Source organism: Hevea brasiliensis, chromosome 9 (genome assembly GCF_030052815.1).
Source record: "Hevea brasiliensis isolate MT/VB/25A 57/8 chromosome 9, ASM3005281v1, whole genome shotgun sequence".
NCBI lineage: Eukaryota > Viridiplantae > Streptophyta > Magnoliopsida > Malpighiales > Euphorbiaceae > Hevea > Hevea brasiliensis.
This window is the reverse complement of record NC_079501.1, coordinates 38,072,894-38,090,711: the sequence shown is the minus strand read 5'-3', so window position 1 is coordinate 38,090,711 and position 17,818 is coordinate 38,072,894. Positions and strand designations below refer to the sequence as shown.

The 17,818-nt window shown below is 31.1% G+C and overlaps 1 protein-coding gene across 6 annotated transcripts; it reads right to left on the bottom strand.

Moving 5' to 3' along the window:
* Nucleotides 1-2,981: 2,981 nt before the first annotated feature.
* On the bottom strand, nucleotides 2,982-16,770 carry LOC110659362 (metal-nicotianamine transporter YSL1). 6 transcript variants are annotated; one of them, XM_058153771.1, is made up of 11 exons: nucleotides 16,557-16,770; nucleotides 16,413-16,479; nucleotides 6,914-6,983; nucleotides 5,799-5,931; nucleotides 5,570-5,707; nucleotides 5,271-5,443; nucleotides 4,887-4,981; nucleotides 4,660-4,794; nucleotides 4,376-4,568; nucleotides 4,171-4,285; nucleotides 2,982-4,084 (listed from the first exon to the last, which is right to left on the bottom strand). In XM_058153771.1, the coding sequence occupies exons 4-11, from the start codon at nucleotides 5,830-5,832 to the stop codon at nucleotides 3,156-3,158; spliced, it is 1,812 nt and encodes a 603-aa protein (XP_058009754.1). In that variant the 5' UTR covers nucleotides 5,833-5,931; nucleotides 6,914-6,983; nucleotides 16,413-16,479; nucleotides 16,557-16,770; the 3' UTR covers nucleotides 2,982-3,155. The 6 variants fall into 6 exon arrangements, with proteins under 6 accessions (XP_058009754.1, XP_058009752.1, XP_021672961.2 ...); XM_058153769.1 differs by having other exon boundaries at nucleotides 5,570-5,931; XM_021817269.2 differs by lacking the exons at nucleotides 6,914-6,983; nucleotides 16,413-16,479; nucleotides 16,557-16,770 and adding an exon at nucleotides 6,036-6,679.
* Nucleotides 16,771-17,818: the final 1,048 nt, after the last annotated feature.

Below are 17,818 nucleotides of genomic sequence, written 5' to 3'. Positions count from 1 at the left end.
ACGTAGTACTGTTATCAGAACCCTTACGCAGTATTGCTATCAGAACCCTATTGGCATGCCAACCTATCCAAACCAATCACACTAAGCCTACTAGGGCATTTTACAAAGTTATTTCTTGAATATTTGTACTTAACATGTAAGGTTACTATTCATTTGGTCATGTAAGTCAAAATATTGACTTTCTCATATATAATAGTTATATGAGTTTTAATCACATAAATTTACCACATTTTGGTTCCCAAAAGTGTTGGCATTAGTTGTCAATCCATACTTCTAACCAATGGAGAATAAATCAAAATTTTAGTTTTTTGGTGCTAGAGTTCACTATTCCATTAGGCCATTCTGCAGTGAGAATTTGGCCAAGTGTTCTTAATCAAAGTTGTTCTTTGTTGTGTCTAATTACATTTCACTTTTTGAATCACCCCATTTGGAGTTTTCTAACTCAAGTTATGGTTATTTCACCATAACTGGTCGGATTGCCTTTACCCAGAATTTCTGGGTTATTTTTGGGTATTGGCAGTTTTTGTACACTGACTGCAGGTGAGTTTTTGGATAAGTTATGGTCAAATTTTAGGTTTGTTTTTTTCATGAAAGTTGTAGGGCTATATCTCAGCTTTCTTTCGGTATAAAATTCAGGACAATTGGACCTTTCTACACTGAGTTATGACCAAATGAATGAACACTGTTCATTTGGTCATTTTGCCCAGGCAGAATTGGTGCTACTCGGATTTGGTCAATTTTTAGGGCATCCTAAGTTTAGTTTCTAGATAGGGTTCTTTCATCAAAGTTGTGCCATTATGTGTCTAATTTCATGTCCAATTGGCCTTGCATCAATTGACCCTACACAACCCAAGTTATAGCTGTCAAAACATGCTGGACTCGCATCTAGAACTGCAGGGCACATTGGGCAGCATGCCTAACCTCTATTCCCTTAGCACTATTTACTCAATTTCCTACTCAAACATGACCAAATGGTCACTAATTGACCATTACAACTTCTTTTCATCAATACATAAACAAAATCTCAAATTTGTGCCCAAACCCTAACTCTACCATTTCAATTCATGTATTAACTTACATTTCATTATCCAAATCATGAGATTAGTGTTAAGGGCAGCTATGAAGCCATTTTTAATTCAAAGGAATTCATCAAGCCCTAACCCATCTATGGCTGCCAAAATCATGGGATATATTTATATATACACATAATTTTCATTTCTTTTCTTACTAATTCAACTTAAATCATGTTCTTAAACAAGAAATTAAAAAGAAAGGTGAAATATTAGGCACTAACCTCTTTTAGGAGCTAACTTGAGCTTATAAATCTCCTTAATTTCTTCTTCTAATTGCTGCCTAGAGATAGTTTAAGGTGTGAGGAGGAGTTTTAGTGAAGACAAGATAGGGTTTTATGGTATAATTGAGTGAGAAATGGAGCTTGGGTGATGCTTTAATGGAGGAAGAGAGAGGGAGGTGTGTTTCGGCTGGTCACTCAAGGAAGAAGGCAGATGTTGTTTTCATTTTTTTCCCATTTTATCTCTTTTTAATTGGCTTGTTGAGTTGTGATTGGTGGAGACCTAACTAATGACATCATGTGATGTCATATTTTTCATTTAATTCATTTTCTTTTTCTTTTATTTTCTACTCATTTTCAATTTAATTTTTAGCAATATTTATTCATATTTTAGATCATAATAATTATTTACTTAACTGGACAAGTCGGTCAAAAATTATCTCTGAAGACGAAATGACCAAAATGCCCTCCGTTTGGCTTATTGAACCAAAATCTTCTGTACCGATCGAAAAAATTTTCTAAGCCTTTTCTTGGCATTCTAATGCCATAGAAACCTCAATGACTCTTCTCTAGAGTTTCAAAATTTATTTTATGAATTTTCTCCCAAGTTTAGGACTCCTAGCTGCAAAGACCGCAACTTCTCACTAGGTTACTCATCGCTAGGGTACCGGCTCATTTAACTTGGTTGTATTTTATTTCTAAAATTTTTCCTAAATTTTTCTTATTAATATTTGAGTTAATTATGAATCCTCACTTTAGTCTAAATATTTTTTCAAACGTTCTAGCTGTCCGGACCGACACCGGTCATCGGAACAGTAGAATGTACGGAATAGCTACGGTGAGGATGTTACATAAAAAGTGTCAAGTAAAACATAGGGTGTTTTCTTTTAATTAGAAATCTGTTTTATTATATGAAACTTTGACAATTTATTTTATAATTAGAAACTAATTAATATATTCTTTAATTTAAATAAAATTCTAATCTATAAGGAAACTTAAACCTAGCAAAAAGTTAAAGTGAAAAAAAAATTATGGAGTCCTATTAAAGAGTAAAGTGAAAATTATATAGTATTTTCTTTTAATTAGAAACATATTTTGTTATATGAAAAGTTTAATAATATATTTAATAATTAATCACTAATTAATATATTCTTTAATTTAAATAAAATTACATTTATAAAGAAATTTAAACCTAGCAAAAGTTAAAAAAATGATAAATACAAAAAAAAAATCCTGATGAATTCTCTTATCAAATATCATTATTTTAATTTGGATTTTATGTTTTTTTATATTCTCTCTTTATTTGATTTTTCTATATTCTCTCTTTATGTATTATTTTTAAAATTTTTAAGATTGATCAGGCAATCATAAGGATCATTCTTATTAGAGTAGTTGCATGTGAATGTTATCAATAAAAAATCTTGCTATTATTGTCAATTTACCTAAGGTCAACATACTAATTTTGAAGGCTGAAGCAAAATATCAAATTATAATATTATTTTATAATTATTTAAATATTTAGAAATATAAAGAAAGTAAAATCTATATAAGAATATAATTATATTAAATTAAAAATATTTAGAATGTAAAAATGATATATTTTATTACAATTATATAAAATTGTAATGCACGTCACAAAATATACACATATACAACTTCAATTGAGACTCCAATTTAAAAGTACAGAGTCTTAAAAATGACTTCAATATCATTGAGCTATTTAAAACTCATCTACAGTAACTGTTTTAAGTTGCAACTAAAAGGGCATGCTAATGGGTTGCAGTGCAAGAGTACATTTCTACTCAAATCCTGAATCATGGATTGCCTTGCCATGAATCTTTATTTTCAATAGATTTCTGTAGGACTAGGAAGGTACAAATTTCATGCAGATTGGTGGATTTATTTTGGCCAAAGCAAGTATAGCAGCAGGAAGAGTCCATAGTCCTTCTCCACACAGTAATCCTGAAGCAACTGCTGGAATCATAAACTCTGCCTTCTTGGCGTTGATTTTATTCCATGTGAAAACAATTAAACTTCCAACACACATATCAATGGCATAGTAAGCCCCAACAAGGAAAGGCACTGCCATAACCATTGGAAGTGGCATCCATGGTCCAAATTTCTGTGGCGAGAGATCTCTTACCAGGTTAACTGCCACTGCAAAACCAAAGAAACCATAACAAAGCTGCAAACAATGTTGAGGCAAAGCCGAGAACCCCTGAACACCAAGAATTGCCATGTTTCTATAGATTAGTGCATAAGGAGCTTTAAACTCTCCATTTGGATTTCCAACATCGAATGCCTTGTAGAAGAGGAAGAAGGTGAGAGGAGCCATCACACAACCAACGGCAGTGCCAATAACTTGGCTCATGAACATTGCTCTTGGGGATGTGCAAGTCAGATGGGCTGTTTTGAAATCCTGCATAAGTACGCAGGCAACAGAAACGACAGATTTTATAAGGCCACACCCGGCAAGAGCTGCAACGACACCGTTCTCTTTCCCAGACAGTGCTGCTAGTACAAAGAGAGCAACTTTGCCATAATTATAGGCCATGTTTATGTCTGTTAAACCAGCACCATAAGCATTGCAAAATGCCAGAGACGGAGCAAGAATATAAGAAACAACAACGTAGTACCATTTAAGCTGTGGGAATATTATTGGGACAGCAATTATGGATATAATGGAGAATAAGACATATCCAACAGCTCCTATCCACATGGGTATCTTCTCTCGGAGGAAGAATTCGTTTTGTTTTAAATCATCAAGTGACTTGTGCGGGTCATCCAAAGCCTCTGGGAAAAGCAATCTTGTGAGATAACAAGGAATCTTTCAATTGCTGATTTATTATAGGTTATCATAACAAGGTTGTTCAATTTACCTGTATTGAGGTTGCTGCTCCTTAATCTGCTATGGATGTTAATGATTGTACAACTCATTATCTTGACGAAACTGTAAAGCCCATCTCCTAGGATTAGAGCAACTGATATAAAAACCTGTCAAATTATAAGGAGCCAGAGACCAAGAATTAGTACAAGTTTTAGAAAATTACGAACAGAAGTTCGTTTGATCAGAGAGAGCTAGACCTTGTAACCATACAAGCCCTTCATGTTAGCATCTCCTTCTAAATTCTCAGGGAACCAATCTCCTTTGAGCTTATCAATAAGTGGCCACATAATCCCATATGAAAGGACAGCGCCCAGAAGCAAAGACAAGTTCACTAGGTGGGAAACAATCATCCCTGCTCCCACAAAAGTGGCGCTAAAATCAAAGAAAAATCTGACAAACCAGCAAAGAAATGATCAGTATCGTATGTGAAGAAGCCAAGTTTTAGAGACAGCAACGATAAGAGAAACAAAACGTTACATACGTTTGCTTCCAAGCTTGCAATCCAAAAGTAGGGAACTGTGCAAACCCACATGCTTCTTTCCCTGTAAAAAACCACTTGAAAAATGCCCACAAGAAGCTGATTGAGAAGTACTTCATGAACCCACGGACTTGTTTTCTTCAATAACAATTATAGCTCAATATTTAATAATATATTTAACGTTAGGAACTAAGAAACCAAGAAATGAAACTGCTAAATTTGGAATGTACTTAGCCATCTTATTTCCTTGGGCATGAAAGCCATTGATGAGAACTGCAGTTGCCAAGCCACTTGGATAAGTCAACTTGAGGTCTACAATCATGATCTGGGTTACAACAACTCCTCAAAATTAATAATTAATAATAACCCATTTGAATATGGATTCAAAAAGCAGAACTTTATTTTACAACACAAAGCCCAAAATTTTTTTTTTTTAATTTAGAAAATTAATATAAAATAAGAAGGGAGTTATGACTCCATGATGCCACTGGCGTCCTATGGTCTTCAACCCAATAAACTTACAAATTAAGTTGGAAAAAAAATGTAACAGCACTTTTGTGATCTTTCAAAGCAAGAAGTTAATGGAAACTAGAAAGTAGAGATTATGTAGACACCTTTCTAAGTGGAATTAAGACGAAAAGGCCAACAAAGCAAACTAGGAAAAGGAAGCCAGTCATCCAACCAAATCCAGGTTCCTTAATAGCTCTTGGAGAGTTCCCCTCAGTATGTTCCCCTGACAACTCATATGTCTTCCTGTTTAATCCCAAAAGGTAAGCAGCAAACCCACCTGTAATTAACTCAAAATCCAAAATAAAGGAAATGTTTAAAAAAAAGGTCATAAATAAGCAAGCTAATTAACAAGAAAAAGAACGTTAATTTATGCCAAGTTCTATGACTAGAGATGAAAGCTAACCTCCCAAAGCTATACTATAACAAGCAACTGCACAAGTTTGAATCATAGTATTCTCCTGCCGGGTAAAGGGCTTGGCTACATATCCTGCCTTATGAAGCGTTTTTGTCCATGTTCTGATAAAAACAAAAGCAAGAAGTGCTGCAGAAACATTTAGATTAGGACTCATCCCAGTTGACAGGTTCAGCTTCATGGTTATAACACTATAGATGGCCCCTATCACAACACTCACTAGCAGTCCTCTTATAGTGATTTGCTTTGTCCATGGTTGGGCTCTTTCTAATTTCTCTGCTTCATACTGTGTCTCTTCCATGTCCTCATTCTCAATTTCTTTCTTTTCTTTTGCTTCTTCCATGCTCATGTTTCTGAAAAGGTATAATTTATCATAAAACTTGACTCAACAACAAATTCTTAATCTCATATGATAAACTTGTTATAGTTTTGAAATATGCGTGCTAAATAATCTCACCTTGCTTCTACAAATATCGAGCTTGAACAAGTTGTCTACGGATCTTTATCTTCATATAATACATATAGTAAGTGGAAAAATATGTTTCTAGTGATTTGGACTTACAGCAGAGAGGTCAGTGCACGCTTGAATTGTATTTAATGCCTATCTTCAATTCTTTGACACTCAAATAATCAAAGAAGTACTAATTTTCTTCAACGCATTCACTAACTCGACCGTCATCACTTTTAATTATTACAATCTAATCCAAAATTAATCGAGCACTTTCGATAGTGCTCTACTATGAAGAATGCTTTATTTTCACAACATCTATGAAGGGGAAGAAGCAGAAACTTTGGATAAAATACATTAAATGGAATTGTGGCTCTGGCATTGTAATATAGATAACTGTTACAATTATTGGAAAAGAGGACTCACTTTGAAATATTTTGGCTGTTGACCTTATCATTGACATCTGCCTCTTTTTTTATTCTCCATTGTCAAAACCAAATTCTTAAGGTACTAGTGTTCACAACGCCTATGGTTTACGTTACTAATCTAGAACTGCAATCGCATGTATAATAATTTCTAACTGATTAGTTCATTTAGTCAATCAAGATTTCTCATATTTATTTTTCTTAAGTAATTCTATTTTAAAAAAAATCAACAGAATAATATGTAATCAAATCTATGAAACCATAATTTTAAATTCAACATTCAATTTCTTTGTAATAATCAATTATTGCAAATTATATTATGACAAGTACTCGTCACATATCCCAAAGCTAAGCTAACATTTTTTTATGGTATTTTACAATTCTAATAATGCATGCAGATGTTCATATACATTACTTGAGTTTTTGACTATTACAATTGTCTTCTGGTCTTAGTAGATTTACCGTTATTCTTGTTCAACTAAGCCAATACTCCAAGCTACAATCCTTGACACAAAAGCAAACTTATCAATACCTGCAGAAATCATAAATATTATTAAATCAATAAATTTAATAAATAGCAAGAATTAATAAATGATTCCTGGAACATTAGATTCAGAGTTTCTGGAAGATTTTGTATTTCCATATTCATCAAGAAAAACTCTACTAGTCAGTTAAGCAACATATTTATCATATCATTAGATTACCATCCATAAGTTATAATCAACAGTTCAGTATTTTCATATTTTCTCTAGCAATTATTTTTTACTAATAGTGACATAAAATGGGAAATTATCCCATTATTCAAAACTATACAAACATAATTTAAAACCATTAGTTTAATTCATGGATTAGTAAGCTTTGCAAAATTTCTCAATCTTAATACATTATATGGTATGTACTTACATCTAAAAACAAAATTTGGTGGCATATTACTACAAATTCCTTATTCAGAACTTAAAATAAATTTTTATCTTAGTTTACAATTTCTAATTCAATTTAGTTTTGCATATTTTTAGACAATTCAGAATTTGTCTTATTCAATAATGAAATCTCATTTGTTTATTTGCACAAAAGTACCTACCATTACAATCTTTATTAGTCAGAACACAACATCCTAGTGATTAATCAAGTTTCTAGTAATTTAATACCTGGTGTAATATTAGCTATTTCATTTAATCCTTTTACCGAGACCCTTAGCACTCACTATAACCTTATCTCAAATTTATCATTCATTTAATGAGCTATTGTCCATTCTTATTCTTTTTATATTTTGAACCCTATATGCATAGATTTAGAGTTGAGGGAAAACATAATCGTAGCAAGGCTACCAAAGTTAGACACAGATATGGCAAAGCCACCAGAACCAGATATAAATGTGGCAAAGCCACTAAATTTACATACAGATGTGGCAAAATACAGATATAGCAAAGCCACTAGAGTCAGATATAGAGATGTAGATGTAGTAAAGCCATTAGATTCAAATAACAGAAGTGACAACGCCACTATATCCAAATAACAAAAGTGTCAACGCCACTATTATCAGATTTTTAGGAATTTCCCTCAACTATAAATTATGCATAAATAGGTATCTTAACTATTCTCATGCATTTTAGGTATACAACCCAAATTTTCCAAGTTTTATTCCACATCACATTTCATCACCTTACTCAAGTTATCATAACCGTTTAGAATGCAGGTGCTCACAAAATCTTAATTGCATAAATAAACACAAGTAGTTTGTCAATCCTTGAGAATTTTTAATACATCACTACAGTCATGTAAGTATCCATTCGTCCTTCCACTAGGATTATGGTCACAAATTAATTAACCTTGTTTTAGTACATTTCATCACCCATAGATTTCCATTAAAAATTTCACTATACTAACATTTACTTTACAATAAAGCTTACTCTTTTATGAATAAGAATGTATTTTAGTTACCAAGGGAAAGCAAAAATTAAAAGTTTTGTCTTGTGAACTCACGCAACATCATCATATAAAAGTTTAGTACGGAAATAAAGGAAGGGAATTTGTTTACAATTTCCTCCATTTAGTCTAACAATCATTCTAACCCTTTTTGCACAACTCATTCATAGTCAAATTAATGAAGTGGCCTAACAATTAAATGACATAAGAAAAGGAAATGATGGAATCTAGAGGGTCTGTATACTCACACTAAAGCTTTGGGTTCCAAGTTAAATATACAAGCAAGCAAAGAGTACTTCTCATGATACAAAACCAGACAACCTATATATAAAAATTCATTATAAATTTTTAAATTCACCGACTCCAAATTAAATTACAAGCTTCCTAACATATCAAATATTTGGTATACAAAACTTTACGTCAAGCCAAAATTTCTAGATACTAAAAATAATTTATTTTCTATGACTGAACAAACATTTTTACACAAGTTCTCAATCTGGCTGTTCGTATATCCGAATTTTTATCTAATATTCTAGCCATTTGATCATCCTCAAATTATAATCCTCAAATTTAAACAATATAATCTAGACATACATATGTGTTCTCAGTGAAACTTTAAGCTTCAATTTATTTCCATGTCAGAAGATGTCAAGGGATCTTTCAAGCCCTTTGGATTTCTGAATTTTTCCAGAAATTGTTCTTATCCAGATAGCTTGTAGAAATAATTTAATGTCTTCCAAACCACTAGGGGTGTAAATGAATCAAGTTGCTTGTGAGCTACTCAAGGCTCAACTTGATATAAGCTCGGCTCGGTTCGATTCATTTTTTAAACGAGCTAGGCTCGAGTTCAACAGTATTTGGCTCGAGCTCGAGCTCGAACTCGGCTCGGTTTGATTCATTTTTTAAAAGAGCTAGGCTCGAGTTTAACAGTATTTGGCTCGAGCTCGAGCTCGGCTCGTTCACAAGCTCGCGAGTCAACTCGTTAAATAGGCTCGCCAGTCAGGTAGTTAAACAAACTCACGAGCCAACTCATTGAACAAGCTCATTGAATAGGCTCACAAATAAACTCGTGAACAAGTTCGTTTATAAGGTCATGAGCTGGCTTGTTTATAAAAGCATTTATATTAATAATTACATTTCATAATATTGTAAATATATTTATTTTATTTATAATTGTTTTAAAAATAATATATTATTTAAAATTATAATATAACCAATATATAAAATATAGTTATCTGTATTCTAATTTTTTTTAAAAAAATTAAGTTAACTTATACATAAAAATAAAATTAAGGTATTAAATATGTGCTCTCAATATGAAATAATATATTGTTAAATATTATATTATTATTATATAATATTATGATATAATCAAATAAAAAGTGCATTTATGAAATATATTTTTTTAATATAAATTTAATTTTTTTAATGAAAAATCAAGTTAATTATTATATGAGAAATAAATTTAGAATATTAGACTATGTAGTTTTGGTGATAGTTGTATGATTTAAAAATATGAATCATCTCTCTGTCTCTCTTTTCCTCTTTCTTTCTAAATTTTTGTTAAGATATGTACCATAAATAGCTAGGATATGTGTATCTATAGTGATTGTGTGAATATATTTAGGTGCTAGAATCGTGACTATAATTATATATTTAATTAGGATTGTATTTCCTATTTAGTTATCCTGTACAGATTATAAATTGACACCATTGGCTTGAGGGAGTAATCAAGCTCTTTAATCATTCTTAATATTTTCTTATGTTCTATTTTCTCACATGGTATCAGAGCCCTGCGTGGGTCTGATTTGAAATCTGAAACAAAGTCATAGGGAGGAACTTTCCCTCTTTTTTCGGTTACTTTCTAGGAGTCCATAGCTGTCACAGCCTAGTCTAGTAGATTACCCAGCCCAGGATCGGCCTCTCCATTGACCGTCGGCGAAAGACTCCAATACAAGCGCCTTCACGCGCTTCTTCCCGTCAATTTGCCGGCCTCAAGTGACCTCAACCACCCTGGTTCTGTCACCTGTTTCTCACTTTTTTGTCACTACCTCTTCATACAGTAGGCTTTTCTAATGTATTTCTGAACAACATTCAGTGTGCTTCTCTTGCCAACATGTCTGAGATTGAGGAGTCCTCCAATACAGCCTCCAACACAAGTTCTGAGATTCTCACACCCATATCCAACATAGGTTCTGAGATTCTCAAACCCATATTTTCTTCCATTGGTAATTCACTAGCTATTAGTACTGTTAAATTAGTAGAAAGTCAAAATTATATGTCTTTGGCTACATCAGTAGAATTATAGTTTATGGGGCAGGGGTATGATGACCACTTGATTAAAAATGCCATAGATATAGCTTTAACAAATAGAGCTAATTAGACTAAGATTGCTACTCAATTATGTAGTCTCTTGTGGCATTCTCTAGATCCAAAATTACTTAATATTTTTCAGTCTTGTAAAACCTATTGCAAAGTCTGGACTACGGCAAATACCTTATATATAAATGATGTGCAGCGTATTTATAAGGTAGTATCAGATATGGTTCATTTGTAGCAAAATCAATAAGATATGTCTAGTTATTTAGGACAAGTAGAATCACTGAAAGATGAATTTAATTCTATCATGCCATGTACTGATAATATTTCTGAGCAACAACGGGATAGGTTCTTCATGGTTTTGGCATTGATTAGGCTAAGACCTGACCTTGATTCTGTTAGAGACCAGATATTAACTAGTCCGATTATTCCCACTCTAGAGGATGTGTCTGCCAAGCTTCTACGCATCTCACTTAATAAGAATAATTTCTCCAGAATTGAATCTTCAGTTTTAGCTGCACAAAGTGGAAACTAATCGAGACAGGGTACTTATTAGAGAGGCAAGGGTAAAAGGCTCCATTGCACTTATTGTGATAAGAGTAATCACACTCGAGACGCTTGTTGAGCCCTTCATGGTCAACCACCACGCCTCATTCAGTCAAATAATGTGGGCCGATCAACTGCTCATATGGCTCAATCCGGTGAAAATAGTATTCTTCCATTACCTGATGGAAAGGATCAAGTGTCAGATTCTATCCTATTAGCTAGAGCTGATTATAAGGAGTATTTACAATATCAAATAGCCAAATAGCAATCTTCTAGCAATGCTCATTTTGGTAATTCCTTTGCTTGTCTAACACAGTCTTCGCTCACTGGTCCATGGATCCTAGACTCTGGTGCTTCTGATCAAATATCTGATAACAAAAGTCTTTTCTCATCTCTAGTTTCTCCTCCGATTTTGTCTAAAGTGACTTTGGCTAATGGTTCACAAACTTTAGTTAAGGGCATAGGAGAAGTAAAAGGCTTTCCATCTATTCCTTTAACCACAGTTTTGTTCACTCCAGAATGCCCATATAATTTAATCTGCATTAGTAAATTGACTAAAAATCTCAATTGTTCTATCACCTTTACAGCCGACTCTGTTGTTGTGCAGGACCGGAGTACTGGGAAGATGTTTAAAGTAGGATGTAAGTCACAAGGGTTGTACAATCTTTCTACTTCAAATTCTCCAGTTGCTCTTGCCTCTACGACTTTCGCTGATCTTTTTCATAATCGTCTGGGTCATCCGAGTCTTGCCAAATTGCAAAAATTAGTTCCTAGTATTTCTAGTTTATCTTTTTTTGAATGTGAGTTCTGTCAACTTGGGAAACAAAGTCGTGTTTTCTTTCCCAAGCGAGTCAATAATAGGGCTAATGCCATATTTGAAATTGTCCATTTAGACATTTGGGGTCCAAGTCGTGTCAGTACAACTTTAGAATTTCATTATTTTGTTACTTTTATTGGTGATTATTCTCGTTGCACTTGGTTATTTTTAATGAAGACTCATTCTGAATTATTTTCTATATTTCAAAAATTCTCTATTGAAATACGTAATTAATTTGGTGTTTCTATTAAAATATTTCATAGTGACAATGTAAAAGAATATTTGTCTACTATTTTTACTCATTTCTGATCTTCTCAGGGTATTACTCACCAAACTTCGTATGCTTATACCCCTCAACAAAATGGGGTTGTCGAACGAAAGAATCAACATCTAGTTGAGATTGCCCGCATTTTACTCATTCGCCATAATGTTCCTCTTCATTTTTAGGGAGATGCTATTCTTACTGCTTGTTACTTACTTAACCGAATGCCTTCTTCTATTTTGTAGAATCAGAGTCCTCATTCCATTTTGTTTCCCGACCAAGGTGCCCATCAGTTGTCCCTGCGTGTATTTGGTTGTATTTGTTTTATTCATGATCACACTTCTGGCAAAGATAAACTTCAACCCAAATCAATAAAATGTGTCTTTTTGGGATATTCTAAACTTCAAAAAGGTTACAAATGCTACAATCTACTTACAAATAAATACTTTGTGTCAGTTGATGTAACCTTCTTTGAAATATCTCCCTATTTTTTCCTCTAATATCGCATCCAAGGTTTTTATTCCCACCGCCTTACTAGTTCCTACTCTTCCTCCACCACCAATTAGTCCACCACCTCCACATGTCTACTCACGTCATTCTCATCCTCCCACTAACACAATTAATGCTCATTTGCTTGATACAGGTACAACACTGGCTCCTGGTGACTCTCGCCCTCCTTCATCTTCACCTATTTTGGTCTCGCCTTCAACAGACGATGCTACTCCTCCCATTGTTATCCGAAAAGGTATTTGTTCATCTCGAAATCCTCATCCTATTTATAATTTTGTGAGTTATCATCGTTTGTCTCCTTTCTACTATGCTTTTGTCACCACTTTGTCTAATGTATTTATACCTAAGACTGTTAGAGAAGCTTTGGAACATCCAGGATAGTGTAATGCAATGGTTGAAGAGATGACTGCTCTCCATAACAATGGCACTTGGGATTTGGTGCCACTACTAAAGGGAAAATCTACTGATGGTTGTCGATGGGTTTATACAGTCAAGGTGGGGCCTGATGGCTATATTGATAGACTTAAAGCTCGCCTTGTTGCAAAGGGCTATACTTATATCTTTGGCCTTGATTACAGTGATACCTTCTCTCTTGTGGCTAAGATTGTCTCGGTTCGCCTTTTTATTTCCTTAGCTGCCATCCATCACTGGCCACTTCATCAACTGGATATTAAAAATGCCTTTTTATATGGCAAGCTAGCTGAGGAAGTTTATATAGAGCAACCACCAGGGTTTGTTGCTCAGGGGGAGTCTGGTTTGGTGTGTCACCTATGGCATTTTTTATATGGCTTGAAACAATCTCCGAGAGCATGGTTTGGATGGTTTAGTACTTTAGTCCAACAATTTGAAATGTCTCAGAGTGAAGCTGACCATTCAGTATTTTTCCACCATAATGGCCATGATAAGTGCATTTATCTCGTTGTTTATGTTGATGACATTGTTATTACAGCAAATGATTATGTTGGGATCTCAAAACTCAAATAGCACTTGTCCAGTCATTTTCAGACTAAGGATCTTGGGAAGCTAAAGTATTTCTTTGGGATTGAAGTGGCACAATCCAAAATAGGTATCGCCATTTCTCAAAGGAAATATGCTTTGGATATACTGATAGAGACGGGCATGTTAGACTGTAGACACGCAGATACTCCTATGGATTCAAATGTCAAACTTGTTTCTGGACAGGGGGAGCCATTGGAAGATCTTGGTAGATACCGGAGATTGGTTGGAAAACTCAATTATCTTACAATCACATGCCCAGACATCTCATTTGTTGTAAGTTTGGTCAGTCAGTTCCTTCAAACACCATGTAGTAGTCATTGGGATGCAGTTATTCGGATATTCAAATATATTAAAGGAGCTTCAGAACAAGGCCTATTATATGAAGAAAGGGGTCATTCACAGATTATTGGTTACTCATATGCAGATTGGGCAAGCAAATTGTTACAAATATAGAGGTGGATTGTCATTTCATCAGACAAAAGATTGAATCTGAGTGTATTGCCACTATCTTTGTTAGCTCAAATGACCAATTAGCAGATATCCTGACAAAATCTCTCAGAGGCTCTCGGATTGAATATATTTGTAACAAACTTGGAGCATATGATTTGCACGCTCCAGCTTGAGGGGGAGTGTTAAGATATGTACCATAAATAGCTAGAATATGTGTGTTTGCAGTGATTATGTGAATATATTTAGGTGCTAGAATCGTGACTATAATTACGTATTTAATTAGAATTGTATTTCATATTTAGTTGTCTTGTACAATTTATAAATTGACACCATTGGCTTGAGGGAATAATCAAACTCTTCAATCATTCTCAATATTGTTCTTTTGTTCTATTGTTCTATTTTCTCACAATTGTGAAATTTTAAAAGATTAAACTTCAAGTTTAACACTAATTTATCTAACCATTATTATTTTCTATATATATATATATAACTAAGATATATATAATTAAGTGTATTAATATATTATATAATACATATTTTAATTTTTAATTATAAAAATAATAAATTATTTTTTTAATAATATCTAAAATAATAATTTTATTTAAAAAAAATAATTTAAACTTCCCAAATTTAATGCCAAAAACACTTAAATAATTTTGGAACCAGAGTTTTGAGAGCTCAAAACCCCAGTTTTAAAAAAGCAGCAATAACCGTACTTTTATCACAGTTTCAGCTGCTTTCACAAACGTCGAGGTGATGAAACTTTTTGCAAATTTTGGTTTTGTTTGTCGTTAGTGGAGAAATTGTTATTGGAAAAATTATTTTTTAAAATATATTAATTAAAAAATATTAAAAATTAAATTTAATTAATTTTAATTATAAAAATATTAAAATAATAAAATAAATTTTTTTAAATTAATTTTCTCAATCAAATTTAAAATAACATTTTTATTTAAAAAATAATTTTAAATTTTAAAATTCAATATCAAATAAGATTGCCTGTTTCTAATTTTTTATTAAATTATTATTTTAAAAATAATTTTTTTTAATTATAGTTTCTTTTGTAGAAATTATCTTTCATATTTTTTTATAATACTATTTAAGTCAATATATAAATCATTTTTACTAATAATTAAAATAAATATTTATGCTTTGTAATTAAGTAAATGACATATTATTTTGATAATTATTTTGTAAATATAAGTGAAAATTTTAATTGCTGTTTATTAATGTTTAACAAATAATTAAATTTTTAAAATAAAATATATTTCATTATATAAATTAAATATAATTATAAAAAATTAATAGAAACAAAGTTAATTATTAATTATTAATAAAAATAAAATAATATATTTATAATTTAATCCTTTTTAATCATTTTTCCTCTGATAGCATTTTAAATAAAAGCATAACAAATAACTTTTTTTTATCAATAATAATTTTCTATTTTATTACCGAACATGTAAACTATTTTTTAGAAAATAATTTTATAAATAATAATTTTCAAAATAATAATAGTAAAATTTAATAGTAATTTCAAATAAGCACTATAAATATTTATTTTACTTAAAAAATAGCAAATCACAAATATAGAATTTAGAATTAGACAATATATATTTTGAAATTTATTTCACACAATTTGACTATTCAAGAATTCTCAAATTTTAACCATACTTTTTGTATATCCAAATATTAAATATTAAAAATCAACGGCATAAACTATCTCTAACTCGTGATTCAGTGTAATTTACAACTCTACCTTATACATGCTCAAAAGAGGAAAAAAAAAATCAAATTATTACCCTTAATTAGTACTCTTTAAATCTTTATTTATTAAATATTTCCGACCATAAATCACAGTAAAGAGTTTTCCTTCTACTTGCAATTAAATTCAAATTAACTACATAATCTAACCATATCATAAAACAACAGAAGATAGATAGTTGTAAATACAAAATTTCTGTACTTGGCATCTCTAAAAAGAGAATTCATATACTTCTCAATTTAGCAATCAACTTTAATGACTTCAAACTCAAATTTTCCAAACCTTGTACACCCATTCCACTATCACATAAAGATATAAAAAGAAGAAACTAGAAATTTAATGAAGAAGAAAAAGATATTCAACTCACATTTTAGCCAAAGTCCTAATTCCCCCGTTCCCTTCCTTTCTTGATCATTTCTTTGTCAAATCACACTCTAAAATAACAATTTACAATGTATAAGATTGATTCAAACAGAAATTTAAGCCAATAAGAGATGATTTTCTTCCTTACTAATTTGGCCACAATGGAAAACTCCCTTTCTTTCTTAACCCTTGATTTCTCTTTGAAGATTAAAGGGATGGATATAAGGTGATGGAATAAAGGTAAGATGGAGATTGGATGTGGAGCTTAATCTACGGTTTGGAAGAAGAAAGAAGGAGAAAGAAAGAAGTTCTCTTCTCTCTTTGGTCGTTCTTCACTACAAATTTCTTTCATTATCTTTTTTTTGTTATTATTATTATTTTTTAACACATGAAGAGAAGAGTGCCAACTGTATCATAAAAGACAAATTTTGAGAAAAATTCTCTTTAACACCTCCTTCTTTTATGCACTTTACACTTTAGTCCTCAATCTATCTATCTCTCTCTCTCTTTTTTTAAATATAACTTTACACTTTATATTTATAAAAGTAAGTCATTTGACTTAATAATGATATTTCATGAATCACAATGTGACATATTAAAAAAATAAAATTAATATAATTTAAAATTGATAAAAGTAATATATTAATCAATTTATTTTAAAATTTAAAATTAAATAGTATATATTTTTATATTTTTTATAGAAAAAATAAAAAAAACTATACCTGTTGTTATTAAAAGTACACCATATTGTTAGATTCTTGTAAAGGAATATTTAGAAAAAAAATAAATAATAATTATTTAAAAATAAAAATTAAATTTGATTTTAATTTATAGACATATAATTATTTAAAATTTAATAAAATTTTAAATTGTATTTACTATAATTAAATAGAAATTTTATTATTAATAAAATTTTGTAATATAATTCTAAAAATATAAAATATAGAAAAATAATTATATTAAATTATATTATTAAAATAAAATAATAAATAATTATATATAAAACAACTAGATAATATTTTATCAAAAAACTAGTTAATAATTGAAAGAGAGCCACAAAGGGATAAAATTCTCCCATGTGAAGAGATGACAATTTGCGCTCTTGGTCAATTTGTATTATTGTAAACTCTTTTGTATTCTTCCCAAACAAAATCTAAAATTATTGGAAGAAAAGCGTTGGACCTTTTAAAATCTATTTCAACCTTAAACTATTTTTTTAAATAAAAATATTATTTTAAATATTGTTGAAAAAATTAATTTAAAAAAATTATTTTATTATTTTAATATTTTTATAATTAAAATTAATTAAATTTAAATTTTAATTATTTTTTAATAATATTTAATTAATATATTTAAAAAAATAAAACATACTACCACTTTTTGATTACTTCTCCGCAGCATTTGAGGGAG